Source organism: Aulonocara sp. 'chitande type north' Nkhata Bay, linkage group LG5, assembly GCF_057382095.1.
Source record: "Aulonocara sp. 'chitande type north' Nkhata Bay isolate Kocher_YH1m ecotype deep benthic linkage group LG5, A_spYH_male_GT1.1, whole genome shotgun sequence".
Taxonomy (NCBI): domain Eukaryota; kingdom Metazoa; phylum Chordata; class Actinopteri; order Cichliformes; family Cichlidae; genus Aulonocara; species Aulonocara sp. 'chitande type north' Nkhata Bay.
The window spans coordinates 36068721-36086587 of NC_141348.1; the positions used below are offsets into that span (position 1 = coordinate 36068721).

General features: G+C 39.1%; 1 protein-coding gene across 1 annotated transcript in view; it reads left to right on the forward strand.

Moving 5' to 3' along the window:
* The window catches only part of LOC147331167 (plexin-A2-like), an 85402-nt gene extending 67631 nt beyond the window's left edge, over positions 1-17771 (forward strand). Inside the window, exons 19-32 of the mRNA XM_086293277.1 lie at positions 156-299; positions 736-970; positions 2347-2489; positions 3853-4121; positions 5745-5811; positions 6188-6334; positions 7169-7328; positions 8135-8238; positions 10568-10664; positions 11399-11598; positions 11878-12047; positions 12912-13124; positions 14299-14449; positions 15378-17771. Coding sequence (XP_086149403.1) covers positions 156-299; positions 736-970; positions 2347-2489; positions 3853-4121; positions 5745-5811; positions 6188-6334; positions 7169-7328; positions 8135-8238; positions 10568-10664; positions 11399-11598; positions 11878-12047; positions 12912-13124; positions 14299-14449; positions 15378-15473 — 2196 coding nt within the window. The 3' untranslated portion in view covers positions 15474-17771. The remainder of the gene's footprint in view (positions 1-155; positions 300-735; positions 971-2346; positions 2490-3852; positions 4122-5744; positions 5812-6187; positions 6335-7168; positions 7329-8134; positions 8239-10567; positions 10665-11398; positions 11599-11877; positions 12048-12911; positions 13125-14298; positions 14450-15377) is intronic.
* The last annotated feature ends 96 nt before the right edge of the window (positions 17772-17867 follow it).

A 17867-nucleotide genomic window follows, 5' to 3' on the forward strand; every position in this document is an offset into this window, starting at 1 on the left:
GCACAGAATCATGTTTTTAATTGGATCTCTTAGATCAAACAAATATTGTTTTTTTTAAGATTCTCAGTACAGAGTTCAGGTTTAATGTTTGAGCTGTTTGGTCTTAAAATGTGAAATGTGCTTGATATATTTAAATTTTATATTATATGTTGCAGGGACGTAACCTGGTGCCATCTGCATCTGGTGGAGCTAGGCTCAACTACACGGTGCTGATCGGGGATACACCTTGTTCTCTTACTGTGTCGGACACTCAGTTACTCTGTGAGCCACCAAACCTCACCGGGCAACACAAAGTCCTGGTCAGTTTCAACTCTGTGCCTATCCGGCAATTCTCTGTCTGTCTGTCCATCTGTTTCCCTGTCTGCATGAATGTGGGTCACTCTCTGCAGGTCAGTGCTTGTCTGTATTTGTGGGTCATTGACAGGCTTTCACTTAGTTGTTGGCTTTCTGTCATTGTTTGTCACTCATGGTCTAGTAGGTTCCAAAGTAGCGAACATTGCCTTCTACAATTATTGACATGCACTCTTGCAAGTATTGACAGTAGAGCTATTAAAAGAAAAGTAAGTGTGTGTGCCTGGATATTAGTTTATTCAAAGGCAACTATACAGGCAAATCTTTAACATTTGATGTGATCATTTTATTTATTTATTTTTTGGCTTTGCCTTTTTTTGAACATGTTTTAAAGATTTTATTGAAAATCTTTAAATCTTTCAATTTTATCGTGCAATTATTCAGGTTCAAGTCGGCGGACTCCACATCTCTCCAGGAGAGGTTCACATCCGATCCGACAGCCTGCTCACCCTTCCTGCTATCCTCAGTATCACAGCTGGAGGAGGGCTGCTCCTCATCATCGTTGTAATAGTTCTGCTGGCCTACAGGCGGAAGTCACATGAGAATGACCTCACTTTGAAGCGCCTGCAGATGCAGATGGACAATCTGGAATCCAGAGTGGCTCTGGAGTGCAAAGAGGGTCAGTACGAACTAAAAGATAAAAATATCTTAAATCCGCTCAATCATATTCCCAAATTAACATGAAATGTATAATTGCATTATATTCTTTTAAAAGCTTATGTCAGAATTATGTGTACAAAATGATTTACAGTGCTGTGAAAAAGCATTTGCCCGCTTCCTGATTTCTTATTTTATTGCATATTTGTCACACATGTTTCAGATCACATGAGAGCTCAGATAACCTGAGATGTGAAAAACGTAATCCTCCCTCTTTGTTAAATCGTGAATTAGCTGTGATTAACCACATTTTGTGAAAAGCTGACTTCAATTTTACTAGCTACACTCAGCCTTGACAGGACTCTTTCTGACAAATTGAATGTGCTAAAAGATCACAAAAAGAAACACATCATGCCACAATCGAAAGAAAAATGAGAAACAGAGTCACTGACATCAGTCTAAAAAGGGTTACAAAAGCATTTCTTAGGCTTTGGGGCTCAACTGAACCAGAGTGAGAACATGGAAGAGCGCATTGATGACTTGTCCAAGAGGTCACAAAAGAACCCAGACAGCATGTAAAGACCTGCAGGCCTCTCTTGCCTCAGTTGAGGTCATTGATTAATGATTCAAAAATAAGAAAGAGACTGAGCAAAAATGGCATTCATAGGAGACCTCCAAGTTGAAAACCACTGACAACCAAAAAGAACAAAGACATATCTGCCAGAAAACATCCGGATGATCTCCAAAACTTTTAGGAAAATATTCTGTGGATAACTTTTTGCCCTTAAAAATGACTCATTTGAAAACTGCATTTTGTATTAACTCGGATCATCTTAGGCTAACAATAAAGCTTGTCTGATCTGAAACATGTAAATACGACAAATATGCATATAAAACAATATCCCATCTGCCCCCCGTCATATTTCTTTTCAAGATTTTCTTATTTAATCACTAGTGTACATATATTTATATTTATAGATAGATATATATTTAGTCATCTTTTCTCTTTTACCACGTCTCTCTAATATTTTGCTCTTTACTATTTTTCTATTTATTTTTTTATTTTATTATATTTTATTATATTTTCTTCTACTGTACCATGCTGCTGAGTGACTGCTGCTTGTCAAACACATTTCATTGCAATGTTGACCCTGTGCTAACTTGCATATGACAAATAAAACTGAAAACTGAAACCTGAAAACCCCAAAAAACTAGGCATATGCTTTTTCACAGCACTATATAAGGTGGCTTAATTAAAAGATGAGCAAAATTATAGTTAATATTCAAGCTATAGATATCAAATTTCAAAGATGCAAATGTAAAAGTTTTTTATTTGGAATTACTGTCTTACACTACTAAAATGTTGGGCAAAACATTTTATACATGTGTCATGTGCAGCCTTTGCAGAACTACAGACTGACATCAATGAATTAACCAGTGATCTGGACAGAGCCGGCATTCCCTACTTGGATTATCGCACTTATGCCATGAGAGTTCTCTTCCCCGGTATAGATGATCATCCTGTCCTCAGAGAACTGGAGGTGAGGAACCTTTGAAGAAGAGGCTGCAACACTTGAATGCAGTGTCAACCATTTTTCTGACGTCTTGACCTTAAAGCTTCAGTATACTCCAAAAATAATTGCTACTGGCTTTTTGGCCAAAGCTGTCAAACTGTCTGTGAGAATATTCACATCAGTTTGAGGTCAAAAAGTTTTGGGCCGCTGCCCATAAAAAGCAAAAGAATATACCTGATTAAAATTTGACTGCACTCTATTTCAAGGTCACTTCCAGTGCTCCTGCTATTTTCACATCCCTGACTGGTAGGGCTGTTCAGACCACTTGAACTTGCACATTTGTAATGCCTGCTGAATCTGCTCCACTGTGTCAAAACACCAACCATGCAACTTGATTTCCATTTTCGGGAAGAGAATGGGAAGCAGTTTGAGTGGAGACTGTGGCTTTACAATTGACTGGTGCCACTCCTAACCTGGGGCGCCTTCTTCTAGCTTGGGCACTGTGGAGACCAAACTCACCACCAGTAATTATCCTTGACATAAAGGTTGAGTCAGTTTTGCAGAGAAGTAGATTTTTGCTTTCGAGTTCGAGGTCCCTGCACATAAGTGGACAGAAAGGGACTTCAAGGAGGAAATCTACTGTAAAACAGCTGCAAAGCTGTCAATGGTGCAGACCTTCACAAGAAGTGTCCTTATAGCCAAATTTTATTAATGTTTTTAATTTGAGTTTTTGACTGCAGCTCATACTGGGAATTTTTTGCTTCCATTAATCTCTGAGCCTTCTACTGGGTTTGAAGTCATTTCTGTTTCTTAAAATGTATTTGAAAGAAGTGTTTTCATTATTGTCTCAAAGGATAGGCAAATTATTTAATTTTTGAGGCATTCTCTATTCAGTTTTTAAGAAAATCTGGAGAAAAAAAAGTATTTGGCTTTTAATTTTTTTGTGTAAAAAAAAAAAAAGAAGAAGAAGAAGCTTGGAATGTAAAGGTCAAGGCTGATGTTACCAATTAAAGATAGTTTAATCAAGATATTATTAGGGTACAAATTATAGCACTTCTTAAGAACCAATTAACTCTTTAGAAATCCTCTGATTGCACTTGACACATAACAAAGGTTCTTTATTTAGTGCAAAAAAGGTTTTTATTATTTTTTATATATTCCTTTAAATCTACACTTTTAAGGGTGGGGCAGTTCTCTACGCATTTGCATAACCTTCACTCACTTCTAGGCAAAGGCTTTAGCAACACCAGTAATTCTGGTTTGTACCGACCCTTTGAAGGGGAGAATTTCTACTCTGGTCTGTATTTCTGTTATAACTCATCCATGAGTGTGTACCATCTAATGAGCGCACTCACCTTTCTGTGTGTGCAAAAATGCATGATGCGTGCAGGTGCCAGGGAGCGGACAGGCGAATGTGGAGAAAGCCTTGAAGCAATTTGCTCAGCTGGTGAATAATAAGGTTTTCCTGCTGACATTCATACGCACACTGGAGCTGCAGCGCTCCTTCTCCATGCGTGACCGCGGCTACGTTGCCTCGCTCATCATGACCGCTCTGCAGGGACGGCTGGAGTACGCCACAGACATCCTGAAACATCTGCTCTCAGATCTTATAGAACGCAATCTGGAGAGCAAGAACCACCCCAAACTACTCCTCCGCAGGTAAGCAGAATCATTCACAGTGCTAAAACCCAATTAACAAAAAGCTGTGTAACATACCGAGTTATTTTTTGTCAGCTGAAAACTTTCATTTCCAGTTCTTTGGTAAAATGTAAGACGCATAAATTTAAGGTAAAACTGCAGGACAGAACAGAACATGAATTCATTTATTTAAATTGATATCAGAGAGAGTGGTCCTACTGAGCCACAGTCCTGTGGCTTTTGTGGACAAAGCAGAATTTAGATCTCTAATCAGATCTCAGCTGTGCTTGCAGAAAAGAAGAAATCAGTTGTTCTCCAAAATGTTTAAAGAAAGTCCCTAAAAGCTAGACATGCAAGAAAGTCAGAAATTTGAAAAGCCCATTAAATTTCGGTTGGGAGGTCATGTCGGGTACATCATTCAGTTTCGCAACACTGGACTCCCTTTTTTCTCTGTGGTGAGAGGATTAAAACTAGAGATTTTTTCGGTCACAAACCCGACCAATTCTGATCAATGCTGCTTATCTTTTGGCATAGATAATTCCTTTGTGCATTGTTCTTTCCGGCCCAGTTGCTGCACTTCTGATGGTTGAATAACTAGGCCAGTAACGGGAAGCCCACCTTTGTACAGCTTTGTTTTGCGCAGCAGTGTGAAACATCCGCTATGAGTCTGAGAAACAGGATGCCTGAGCAGACAGGTGAAAGACAGGAGTGTTAAAAGTGATAGAGAGTGGGAGGGACTGGCAGAGGAGGAGAACCTAATGGGGAAGAGTGAGTGCAGCGGCAGCAGAGTTGTTGTCAGTCTGACTTATCTTCTGTGTGCCACTCATGAAACATTCAGCTGTAGCTCACATTTCTTTCCCCATCACCTCTCCTCTTCCTCCCTTCTCTCGCCTCTCTCCCTTTTTCCTCCACCTCTGGTTATCTGCCGATTGTTTTCCCAGTGCTGAGACCGGCCTACTGAATGTTTCATGAGGTCTTAAAAAAAGGGGTGGGGGGTGGGGGGTTGCTCTCACAATCTGATGCACACTCATTAAATATAAGGATGAGTTCACATGGGAGCTAGTACAACAAGAACTTGTTAGCCCAAACATGCAGCTCTTGCGGAAGCACTCTAAAGTTTAATGGGACGCCGTCAACAGTTGATTCAGTGCAGGTTAAGATTGAAATCTGGGTAAGAACAAAAGAAAAGTGCGACAGGTTTAGGACACGGAATTTGTAGCTAAAATGCTGTAGGCCTTGGATCGGATTTAAAAATTGCCACAGAAATTTTTTTTTTTACATATTTAGTTAGAATATATGACAGTAAATCATAAATTTTTTAACCATGTGGACTCATATAAAGTAGCTAAGTGCAGACACTGCAAGGAAGAAACAGAGTGACTCAAAGTGGCCTTCAAACCTGTCTCTAAGCAATTATGTCATGACCCAAAAATGCTGGGCACTAGCAGCACTTAACCCAAAGTCTGCTGGAGTCCTTCGAGATCAAGCGGCTATATCATCAGAACTCTCCTTGTTAAATTTTTCTTTGGTTTCAACAATGCCAGGCTCGTCTACGTCTTAAATTATAAAGAATACTCAGACCACTCCAGCTCTCAGAGGGGTGCCTTTGCTAATAAATGAGTACACTCTGTCTTTGTCTTACAGAACAGAGTCAGTGGCAGAGAAGATGCTGACAAACTGGTTTGCTTTCTTGCTCCACAAATTTCTCAAGGTAAAACGAAATCCTTCTCACATCTCACTGCTAAGATGGTGAGAGCTACTATGGTTTCGCTTAAAGTTATTTGCATTGATTCTGAAATAGACTGCTGTGCATGTTTGTGTTGCGGCTGTGATTTTAAATGCCTAATATCGATGTGTTCTAACAACACCCTGGAAGGATAATGGTTACCTGCGAGGTCAAACATGTCTCCAGCTTTGTATAAAAGTTCAATTTTATTATGTTTGATGTGTCATGCTCCAGTTACTCAGTCTCATCACCTCTGCTGATGAATACTGATTTCCATCCTTCCCTTCACTACTTTTTTTATGTCTTCTTTTCCTTTCTCCCACCTTTCAACCTAATCCCTGGGTTCTTTTCCAAAACAAAGGAGTGTGCTGGCGAGCCTCTCTTCATGCTGTTCTGTGCCATCAAACAGCAAATGGAGAAAGGACCCATAGACTCCATCACAGGAGAGGCACGCTATTCCCTGAGTGAAGACAAACTCATCCGCCAGCAGATTGAATACAAGACGCTGGTGAGTCACAAAGACATGGATAGAGAGAGAGAAACAAAAAACTCTCTACCTTTTGTCTGCTTTAATTTTTGCACATCTCTTGGCAAAGTGCCTTGACAGATCCCCAGAAATGTTGAATATGCCAAGGCTGTGGTTATAATTTGATGATTGCTTTGAATGTTTGCATACCTTTGATAAAATGAAATAAACATTCTTGCATAGCCAGATGCCCATTTCGTTAAGCTTAAAATTCGACAAAACATTTTCGAAATTCCATTTTTAAAGCAGTTCACACACTTGCCTCAAAACCCCATACAACAAATATCCTTTTTAATCAAATACTGTTTCCACTGGACATCGTTCACCCAAATTAGTGAAAAAAAAGTATTATATTAGCTACCTTTACAATTACAAATATTAGACTGAGTCTATATAAGCTTAACCGTCATGTGCTAAACCAGTACATTCACGAGGTAAGACTACCTGGATAATGCAACATGTCTCTTTCTTTTACATTTCTTTTGAAATGAAGCCAGCTGGGTTCCTCCAGCGCCCCATCAGAATAGGTTCCCCCTCAGGCTTTAGCTGCATGGCAGAGCCAGCCAGCGACAGAATGACACCTCTCTGATCGCCATGTCGGAGATTCTGAGAGTCTGTGTCTCATTACTTGTTTAATGCCCCTGCCAGAGCTGCACAAGCACATCCTGGAGGTGTGAAATTACATTTCTGGCCAAGATGCTCTCCACCAGGACAGTTTGGTGAAGAGCAGGTAATGAAAGGACTTCCGTATCAATCAACACATTTCTCTCTGCCTCCTTCCTTTTCTTCCCCCTTCTCTCTATCCTGGATCTCCAGACGCTGAGCTGTGTGAACCCCGACAATGAGAACAGCCCAGAAATCCCTGTCAAGGTGCTCAACTGTGACACCATTACCCAGGTAAAGGAGAAGATCCTGGATGCAGTGTACAAGAACATGCCGTACTCACAGCGGCCACGGGCTACAGACATGGATCTAGGTGAGGCTGCACAGAGTGCAATCCCATTGTGAAGGAATAATTTCAGTACAGTAATTGTGTGGGGCAAAACTAAGATTGCACTATTTCTGTGGCACATCACATGTGGAATAATGACAGCTGGGGAAAACAAAGCAGAAATCGAGCGTGCCAAATGACAATATACCAAATACCAAATATGACATCTAGAAAGGGCTCCACATCAGTTTCGTCAAGACTCCCCCCCCACCCCCCCTTACCTGTTTACAGCCCTAATCAGAACAACACTCTAACACTGACGTTAAACCGTTCTGACAGTGCACCTACACCTAGGCTTACGCCCACAACATGTCATCCAATACCGAATGACTCGGCACAAATCCAACTGACATGCACCTTCAAAGGCAGTAAATAAGATAACTTGTAGGTAGTGGCTGATCGTGCTTTGGGCTTGTAGTGTTATACCCTAAGGGGCTTTTCCAGGCTAGGGATTTGGAGAGGATCAGTTTCTCTTTGTTGCTTTGGGCAGCTTAAAGCTCTGTGAAGACACTGTCATTTTTATTTTGTTCACAGAATCACAATCACTTTAATTGTCAAGTAGAAATGCACAGGAAGCTGTCTTGGTGACACTTTGGTTGCTACACTTGACAACTTGCAGAGTTTCAAAGAATAAAATATAGTGCGAAAGGATAACATGACCTCAACTGCAGCGCCAAGGGGCAGACAAATGATCGACATTTGACAATATGTAACTGTCAAAAACTTGGGATACCAACATTCCTCAAAGTGCCATATGTCACACATTTATTATTGATTGTATTTTCCTACAGAGTGGCGGCAGGGCAGAACAGCTCGTGTGGTTCTGCAGGATGAGGACATCACAACAAAGATAGAGAGCGACTGGAAGAGACTCAACACCCTCATGCACTACCAGGTCTGTTAATAACAATCATACCACGACTACAAGTAAAAACTGATTTTTGAGTTTATGAATAATTCAGTTATTTGCGCCCATTACAGTGTCTTATAATCAAGGTGATATGCTAAAACTTGCTTGTTTCTCCGACCAACGGTAGAGTATATAAAACGGATTCCAATCAGATAACCCACATCTGAAATGAATGACTTATTACAACAGCAGAATATAGTTAGACTTTGGCGTTCAGACTCCACTCTCCAAAGTTAAGTGATGTGTAAATATATGGATTGGTAAAGGGGAAGAGGGTCAGCAATTTAGCACAGAGATAGATGGGAATTTTTGCAGCTTAAGCAGACCACCAAAGTGGGAGGCAGCTTGGTTTATAATACAGAGTGAGGCATGTGTATGTCCTAGTGTTCCCCAAAGCATACAAGCCTGGGACAGGGAGAGAAGCAGTAAGAAAACATAAAAAAGCATCAATGCATATCATGTCAACATATATTACAATGATTTTGGCAAATGCTGCATGAATAGAAGGATGTGGGGTGGGGGTGGGTTGTAAAGCAGCTTACAGAAGGATAGCAACAAAAAAAATCCTACCTTATAAAATAATGGATGAGTAGCCGGGTATCATTCGAGCAATCAGCTGGTGTCGGCTGTCACTGAGATCAACTGTTATCAGCTTATTTGCTGGGATATTGGGTTTGGAGATTGACTTTATATCCAGCCTGAACCAATACTAAGTGCAATAAAAGCAAAAGCAAAAAAAAAACCCCTCACATGTGAAAAAAGACGGCGGAAATGTTTGACATTTTAGTGACTCAAACATTTTTAAAATTAACGTCTGTCGACTGACGCTTTACTTCAGCTCTAATTACCTCAAAGCTTGTAAAAAACGATTGCAATTTTATACCTGGAAAGTCTGAATTTTTCAGACGGATTACTCAGTTGCTCACTAGATATTGTTGATGAAGGGCAAAGTATTACTCATTTACATTCATCTCACTCACCTCATCACTGCCTACATTTTTTTCCAACCTCGTGGTCACAAACACACTTAGTCAACCAAACATGCACTTGTGTGCCCGTCTCTTTACAACACTTTTTTTTCCTTCCCAGCTCATAAATGCGACTACACAGGTCACTAACCTCAGATGAGTCATCCTGTTCCTTTGTCAGTCAAATGTTCATCTACACTGTCAGCTTTGGGCCAACTGTACCATGCACAGAGAAAACATACTTTTCTAAAAACACAGAGACCAGTAAAGACAAAGAAAAGCCACATTTTCTGCACTAAAAGTATGTTTTGAGAGGAGAGAATGCATTCTGTCTTATCTCTAGAGGAGATAAACAATTTAGCTCTTTCATTTTTAATCTTTCGACTAGCTAGGAAATGCATGTTTTGTCGCTAAGCTGAATTTGGTATTCGCTATAATGCAGCTTTTGCAGAATAGTGCAAAGCTAAGTCTGAATGTGGAATTTCTCTCATACTGCGGATAACCGGTCTTCATCATAGCTCATAGAGCAGAGCTACAATATTCAGCATTTCCCCAGTGCTGTTCCACAGACAGGATCTAGGACCGACACTAGAAAAAAGTGCCTGTATTGTTATGTGAAAACATTTAGCAGTCTATTACATAAATATTTCACCTTACTTACATGCTGCAAAAGATTAAGCTAAGTTACCATGAGCATCACTGGAGGACAATGTTGAGTTAAGTATTGATGTGAGAGTTTAGAAAAAACCTTTCATGCATTTAGTTATGATCATCACCTACTTAAATAAGAAAGGACCTGAACTCAACTACAAATACAGAAAGGGCTGCAAATACTACACCTCCAAATATATGATATAGAAAGGCACAGTGTAGCAACGGTAAAAGTGTTTCCTGGGGCTGCAGAAACATCATGGTTGGAATTACTTTGGTTTACAACACAATGCATGTCTTTGCTGAATCCATCAATTTTTTAGTTTGGTCATTGTTTGGGCTACTTGCAGAGTATTTCTTTATTTGGGTGTTTGTAGCATCTGCAGTGTGTTGAGTTCTCCTGCAATTTATATTTGGTACAGTAATATAAAGCTGTTCCAGTAGATGCTGTGCTGCCTTTTATTTTCATCTATCTGATGATAGTGGATTTTTACAGGAGACTGCAGTTGAACTAAAAGCCTGTCTTTTATAAATTTACAAAGCCCACAGAGGACATTCAAAACCTTTCCATCATAATTCTGAAAATCCTTGGCTCTTGGTTTGAAGCTCAAAAAATATTTGGAATTCCTGCCATGATTACTTTTGACCAACAGCTGCTAGCAAAAAATTCACAAGGCTCTACCTTTGTTTTTCAGGTATCTGATCGCTGTGTGGTGGCCTTGGTGCCCAAACAGATGTCCTCTTTCAACATTCCTTCTTCAGCCAGCTTCCCACGCAGTATCAGCAGATATGGTTAGTACTGCTTAGGAAATTCAAATACTTAATATTCATCCACCTCACAGTAGTGATACACCATCTGTTTCTGTCACTTATCAATCTGCTGTAAAGCACATTAGTTGACACTGTTAGAAGGCATGTTAAATAAAGGAAGCATGATAGTCTAGAAAAAATATTCAAGAAATATTCTGCATTTACAAAAGCAAATCAAGTATGTTGTTTATTAGGTTTTATATATAAGCTGACATGGAACTGTCTTTTCACTTCACGTTTCTATACAGTAGGTATAACACAAGCTGACCTGATCTTAACGTCAATAAAATCATGCACTTTACATAAATGTTTGTCGTTGGGTTTAATATATTCCTTTTAAAAACACAAGAACTTCAAGCGATGCCACGCTGTAAGTCGAAAAGCTGAAAACACAAAACACTTAGTGGCAGAAAGCGAGAACCATAGAAACCATCTCTTTAATGAATGAGTGTATGTCTGCATCATTATTATGACGACCGATGAAATAATGACAGCACCTGATTATACAGTCAAAACACACACAGCCCACCTGCTCACTTCCAGATTACAACGAAGACTGTCAACCACTTATTTAGACCTGAGAAATCAATGTGACGTTCTCTTTGTTTGTGCTCCAGTCTAATAGAGTGATTATCAGATATATAATGTACATTTACAAACTGAAATATTTTAGGAATTGTGCATTTTTCTTTATCATCTATTCTTTAACCATCTAGGTGTGGATGTATCGTTCCGTTCCACCCCCACCAGCCCTGACAGCCCCCACTCCCGTGTGCCTATGCTGACCCCCGACCTGGAGAGTGGTGTCAAAGTTTGGCACTTAGTCAAGAACCATGACCACGGGGACCAGAAAGAGGGCGAGCGAGGCAGCAAGATGGTGTCTGAGATTTACCTGACACGGCTACTAGCAACAAAGGTACCACATAACACATGCTGCAAACTGTGGTAACGGTGAATAGAAAAAAACAAACATGGAGAAAACATTTGTACTCGGAGGCCTTTATTTGGTGATTTTGAAGTTTTAATGACCACTCAAAGTCCTTTGCACCACAGGAAAAGTGACACATCCATTCCTAGAGAAATTAACTAATTAACTTAATGTAGATGTCTGTGGTAGGAAACGTCATCATTTGTAAAAACAACAAACAAAATATTCACAAAAAACAGAGCAAATCTCCATTCTGTTACTTTTCAGGGAACGCTGCAGAAGTTTGTGGACGATTTATTTGAGACCCTGTTCAGCACTGTGTGTCGAGGCACTGCTCTGCCTCTCGCAATTAAATACATGTTTGACTTCCTGGATGAGCAGGCTGACAGACATGGCATCCATGACATGGACGTCCGCCACACATGGAAGAGCAACTGGTGAGAAAGATTTTTGATTTCTCATAGTGCTGTTGTCTACTTACAGCCTAAGAAAAGAAACTTTTCAGCAGCACTTAGCTTGTTACAGAAATAGCTTTCTGTAACAATCGTAATATATTTTCATGTTCTAGCCACAGTCTTACACAACTGTTAAGATTATCTTATCAAATATTTTTTTTCTGTTTTGTTTTTTAGAATTGTATAGTATTGTTTTGATTGTATAGTAAAGTATAGAGTTGTTAAATTTTGTAGGTCATCTGGTTTTATCTTGTATGGGTCAATGGCTCTCAAGGAAGCAACTCCTATTTCTGGGAACAATCTGTAATTCCAAATTATCTTTCAGTAGTCTTCTAATCTCCATGTTTTGAAAAGAAAAAGTCACTAAAAGGATGATTAAAAGGACATTTCATGATTTCCTTTTGCAAAATAGCCTTGCACAGCCTAAAATATATATTTTTTTACGTTTCTGTATAGCCGCTATTCTCAATAGCCGCTCTCATTCACTTTCCTCCATTAATTTGACAGCATCTGAATGGGGCGGCTGCAACGCTAAATTAGTACCCAGGTCACTTTTCAGTAAAAGCTGTGATGACAGGCTTTCTAGGTGTGAGCTAGTAATATTTACTCTTAATCACTTTTAACAGAAGACCAGTCTGAATGCATGCAGCACACGGAGCTTTAAGAAGCACTTGCTTTTTCTCCATTCTGTGTGGCTACCATTGATATGTCTGAATGAAGCCATTAGGAACGTAAAAGTGACATACTTCTGGATGACAAAATGCAGTCACTTTAACAGATTAATGAAGCCAGCAGTGTTATCAGTTTTCTCTGAAAAGTGCTCATTTGATTCTCCCCCCCCCCCAGCCTTCCCCTCCGCTTCTGGGTAAATGTGATCAAGAATCCCCAGTTTGTGTTTGACATCCATAAAAGTAGCATCACAGACGCCTGTTTGTCTGTGGTGGCCCAAACCTTCATGGACTCTTGCTCAACATCCGAACATCGTCTGGGAAAAGACTCTCCCTCCACCAAACTACTCTACGCCAAGGACATACCACATTACAAAAGCTGGGTAGAAAGGTGTGTATGTGCAGGCTTTTTTATAATTATGTTAAAATTATGTTTTGTATACGGTAGATAAGTATATTTATAGGCAGCTTTTAGGCCTAAATGTTTTCAGGTAAGATGCTGCATATTATAAACTGGAATTTATCAGTGTGAATTTTAAAAAGTAAATAAGATATGGAAGAAACACCCTTCAACCATGTTAAGAATGTTGACATTGCATTCTTTGTCCACTTGTCGGCCACTCTAAAACTGTGATTATTGGAATATTGGATTTTTAAATCATCAATATCTTTATCACTATCCTGTATTGATCAGGCGCTAACTTGGGAGCATTGACAGACATCCAGCTCCTCACCAGAACGTTGGTTGCCATTGGTTTCATCAGCAATACTATGTTTTGTCAGAACCACCACATTTATTAATTTACTCTCACATACACAGAGCGCCTTTCATGACTCTGTAAGTTTTATCACACCACAGTTCCATATCTTTTACACCTTTGCCATATAAAGCAATAGTGTCGCAACCTTTGTTAATGCAACTCTAGGGACCCATTAGAAAGTCTAGCTAGATCTTCAATGGTGCCTTTACGAGCATGACAAAAAATCCGTCTTTAAATGAAATAATTGTTCTTTAAGTAATAATAATAATCTCACTCATTTGTTAATTATCATATTAGTAAAAGATCAAGGTCAGGTCTTCATCATTCGCCGACATTTTTTAATTCAGTAGTTGCAATAAAAATATGTAGAAACAATGAAATGAGTTGTGCACTGCATGTAAAATTAAACTTCTTCGATGCATGCAGCAAGGCAGGGCATTCTTTATATACACATGCGATTGCTCAGAGTTATGAGTCCAGATGGGTTTTTGTTGAAACCTTTAATGATGAACATAATCTTCCTAAGGCTCTTGCTGAGGCTCAGTTTGTGTATCTGCATATGGAAATAAAAAGCGTGTTCGTTTATTTTTGAATACATTGTCTGCATTACTACATGACTAAACGCATGAGTAACGCTTTCCTTGTTTTCTATGCTGCTACACCTCTGATTTACAGGTTCCCGTGTCGAAGCATATTCTTTTCAAAACAGACCGATTCCATGTGAGAAGAAAAGCTATGGTATGCATCACTGTGCCCTCCACACTGACAGTGCGTGTGTGTGTGTGTGCGTGCGTCTCCTCTCAGGTACTATGCTGACATCAACCGCCTGCCTGCCATCAGTGATCAGGATATGAATGCCTATCTGGCTGAACAGGCTCGCCTTCACTCCAGTGAGTTCAATGTGCTCAGTGCCCTCCATGAGATCTACGCATATGTCAGCAAATACAGCCAAGAGGTGAGGCCCAGTCAATACACTTTAAACCAGTAATGTGCACCACATGTTTTTGCAGTATTACCAATTGAAGTTATCAATTTTGGAAGTCAAAGCAGCCATAATTAATCATTTATTTATTTATAAATAGCAGTGTATTGATTCCATTGCATTGAACTTCCAGAGAGTTATAAGCCAACTCTTCAATTTTCTGCAGTTTGGGACACTTTAACGTCTCTCCTGCCATTGTTTGATTTTAGGAATCTGACTTCTTTTAGCCAATACTTTCTTTTATTGTCATTTATTTTAGCAGCTAAAGGGGCAGATAATTCCCTCAAAAATGGAGACAAAAGGAGAGTAATTACTGGAGTTAAATTGGTCAGCTGGACACAAATACATCTCTTAATACACGCCAGTCTTGTTCTGTGAATGCTGGGTGTGCGGACAGGCAACTGTTTGCTAACAACTTACCAAAACACGGTTTTAATTTTGAGCCCTCGTAAAGGTCATGGCTGATTGCAGAAATCAAACGGGCAAAAAACAAAACAGACTGTGTCGAATTTAATGAATTCATTTTGTGATAATATGCTGGGTGATTTTCAATTAACCAATAAAAGAATTACTGAGAATGCCGCTAACAATTTCCAGGAACACGAAGTGTGTCTTCAAATTGCTTCTGTTGTCAGCTAAAAGTGCAAAACTAATTTATGCGACAAACTATATATACATAGTAAGGTAACAAGGATTGAGTGAAACTTATTAGCGTTGAGTCCGCGGTCAAACATAAGTAATGCATTCAGAACAAAGACGGAAACAACACAATCATAAACAAAAATTAAATAAAATCTAAAACAAAATCTGACCCCATGACATAACGCGTGCGTGCTAATTTACTACAGCTGACCGGTGACATGCTTTGTGTCCTTATGGCCTATATCTCTGTGTGTTTTAGATCATTGAGGCACTGGAGCAGGATGAACAGGCCCAAAAGCAGAAGCTGGCGTATAAAGTGGAGCAGATCATCTCAGCTTTGTCCACAGAGAGCTGAGAAACACACACGATCCTAAATACTTCCATATACACACATAAACACATTCTGTATGCACACATGATACACAGACACCAAAATATACCATAACAGGGGAATTATAAACACATATGCCTCTCAGATGTGGAAATCAACCGACTTCTGGTATGCATGTGCGGATATCACACATACACACAAACTGTTGTGCACAGAGAGACTGCAGTTTTAATGGACCTACTGTATACAAACTGACAGTTACACGTGGATAAATACACGGGTACAAATGTACATACGCAAACCACAGCACACATCAAACAGCAGAACGTCCCAAAGCAAGACTTTTGAATCCAATGTCATTTTTCAGAAGAAATTCCAAAAGGCAAACATCCAACTTCTAAAACACTACTATAGAGGGAGAGAGAAGGAGGATTTAGGCCATCACGGCTGCTGAATTTTCCGCCAATTCTTGTCCGCTGGGTAATGGTTTGCCTTTGTAGTCGGTGGTTATACTAAGTGTGTGTGTGGCATGGCTCTGAAGAGAACACCACTTAATAAAGAATGACTCAACTTGAAAAGTCACTGGAGGAGCTCAAAGACAGGAGCCAATTTAATGGGACAAGACTCAAAGTTCTTTTTATATGTCAAACATGAAGGACACTTATTCGCACTACATATCACAAACTTGGAGTGACATCACCATTTGTTGCCATTCGGAGCAGAGATGTGCATCTTGCACCAAGTCTTTTTTCTGGGTTTTTAAAGGCTTAAGAGAGAGAACACTTAGGATTTCAGCAAAATTACTTTTTATTTTGCTGCTTGAGGATTTCCATCATATGTGACATCATAAAACATCATATATTTTTTTTCATTTAATGATGATTGTCTGAACTACTGGGTTTTGAAAGAAGTATACAACAGATTTGTCGCTTATAGGTTTAGGGTCTGGCTGTTTAATAATCCAACACCAAGACATCATTACTTTCCAATTTGAAATATGTGTAGATATTTTCAGACCCAATCCCTGGCTCTTCGTGCCAAATATAATATATCTCATGTTTCATTCATATTAAACGCTCCTGTAGAAGCTATTAATAATACATGCCATTGTACGGAAAAGATCCCATTTGAGATAGGACATTTTTTTTTACAGTGATGATCAATAGACCAGTAATTCAGCCATTCAGAGATAAGTGGGGACCAAATTGAACTGCAGTAGAAAGCATGATTAATGATGCTATAAGCCTGAAAGTGGATCAGATTAGCCTAACCTGGCCAACAGCACCCACCCTTCCAGTCTCATCAGTCATTGTTTACATTTAGCGTGATACTTGAAATGCACTCGGTGTACAAGATACCAAGAACACCTGCAGCTCCTGTCAAGTAATCTGGTCAAACTAGATTAGATAAAGGCCTTGATGCTTTTTTGATTTACCAAATGAATCCACTTTGAGCATAATGTGGAAACTAAATGCAGGTTAAAAGCTGAAGTCTGATTTTTTCACCTTCAAAACAGGCGATCTGGATCGGGATTCAGCTCAGTGTAAAGCAGGTGCTCTTATATTTCTTAAACAGAGTGGATATATGATTAACGGTATATGTGACTGGTCCAGCAGTGGGTTCTTGTAAAGTCTGTTTGTTGCTTCACAGCACTAGTGACGCTTTATATCCTTACTGTTTTCGTGCTTTAACGTAGAATTCACGTTTTATTCCAGTTTTATTTTGCATTCCAGTGTACACTTTACCTGATTGCTCGTTGTCCCCCCCTGCTCCTGTAGTTATAGTGCCATATCTAAACTTTAAAATAATTATCTAAACTTCAGCATAACTGTAAAAAAAAAAAGAAAAAAAAAAGAAAAAAAAATCTGCGACATCACGACTACTTCACAGTTTTAGTTCTGATTGGTTGTTTCACCAATTTACAATGAGGAAACAAATGCCTTTTTATGCTTGAGGCTTCTTATAAAGTCTCTGGAAGTATTACTGCTATCTTCTTAACATTTCCGTACCAATGTAGTTCATTTATCCCCCACAAGACCTTGAATCATGTTATCTACAAGAACAAGATGAACTACGATAAATAATAAGTACATTTCCTGTTAAATGTTGAAATATGACAGAATTCATCAGTTTCATGTGTGGTTTGATGATGATAATTTATAAATGTGTTGTGCAATAAACTGTCAGATGTTTAAGCTGTAATGTTTTTTTAAACTATATATTACTGTATAAATACTGTACATAAAAAACACTCCTATTTTGCAAGCAAAAGATTCACTTTGTACTGTTGTTATACATTAAATGCGCAGCTAATGAAAATGATTTTTGCATTTTTGTCTAATTTGTGGTGACATTTCTTTTTAAAATAATCAGGCTGAACATGATTATTCATTTTCTCTGTATTAAAAGGGTACTACA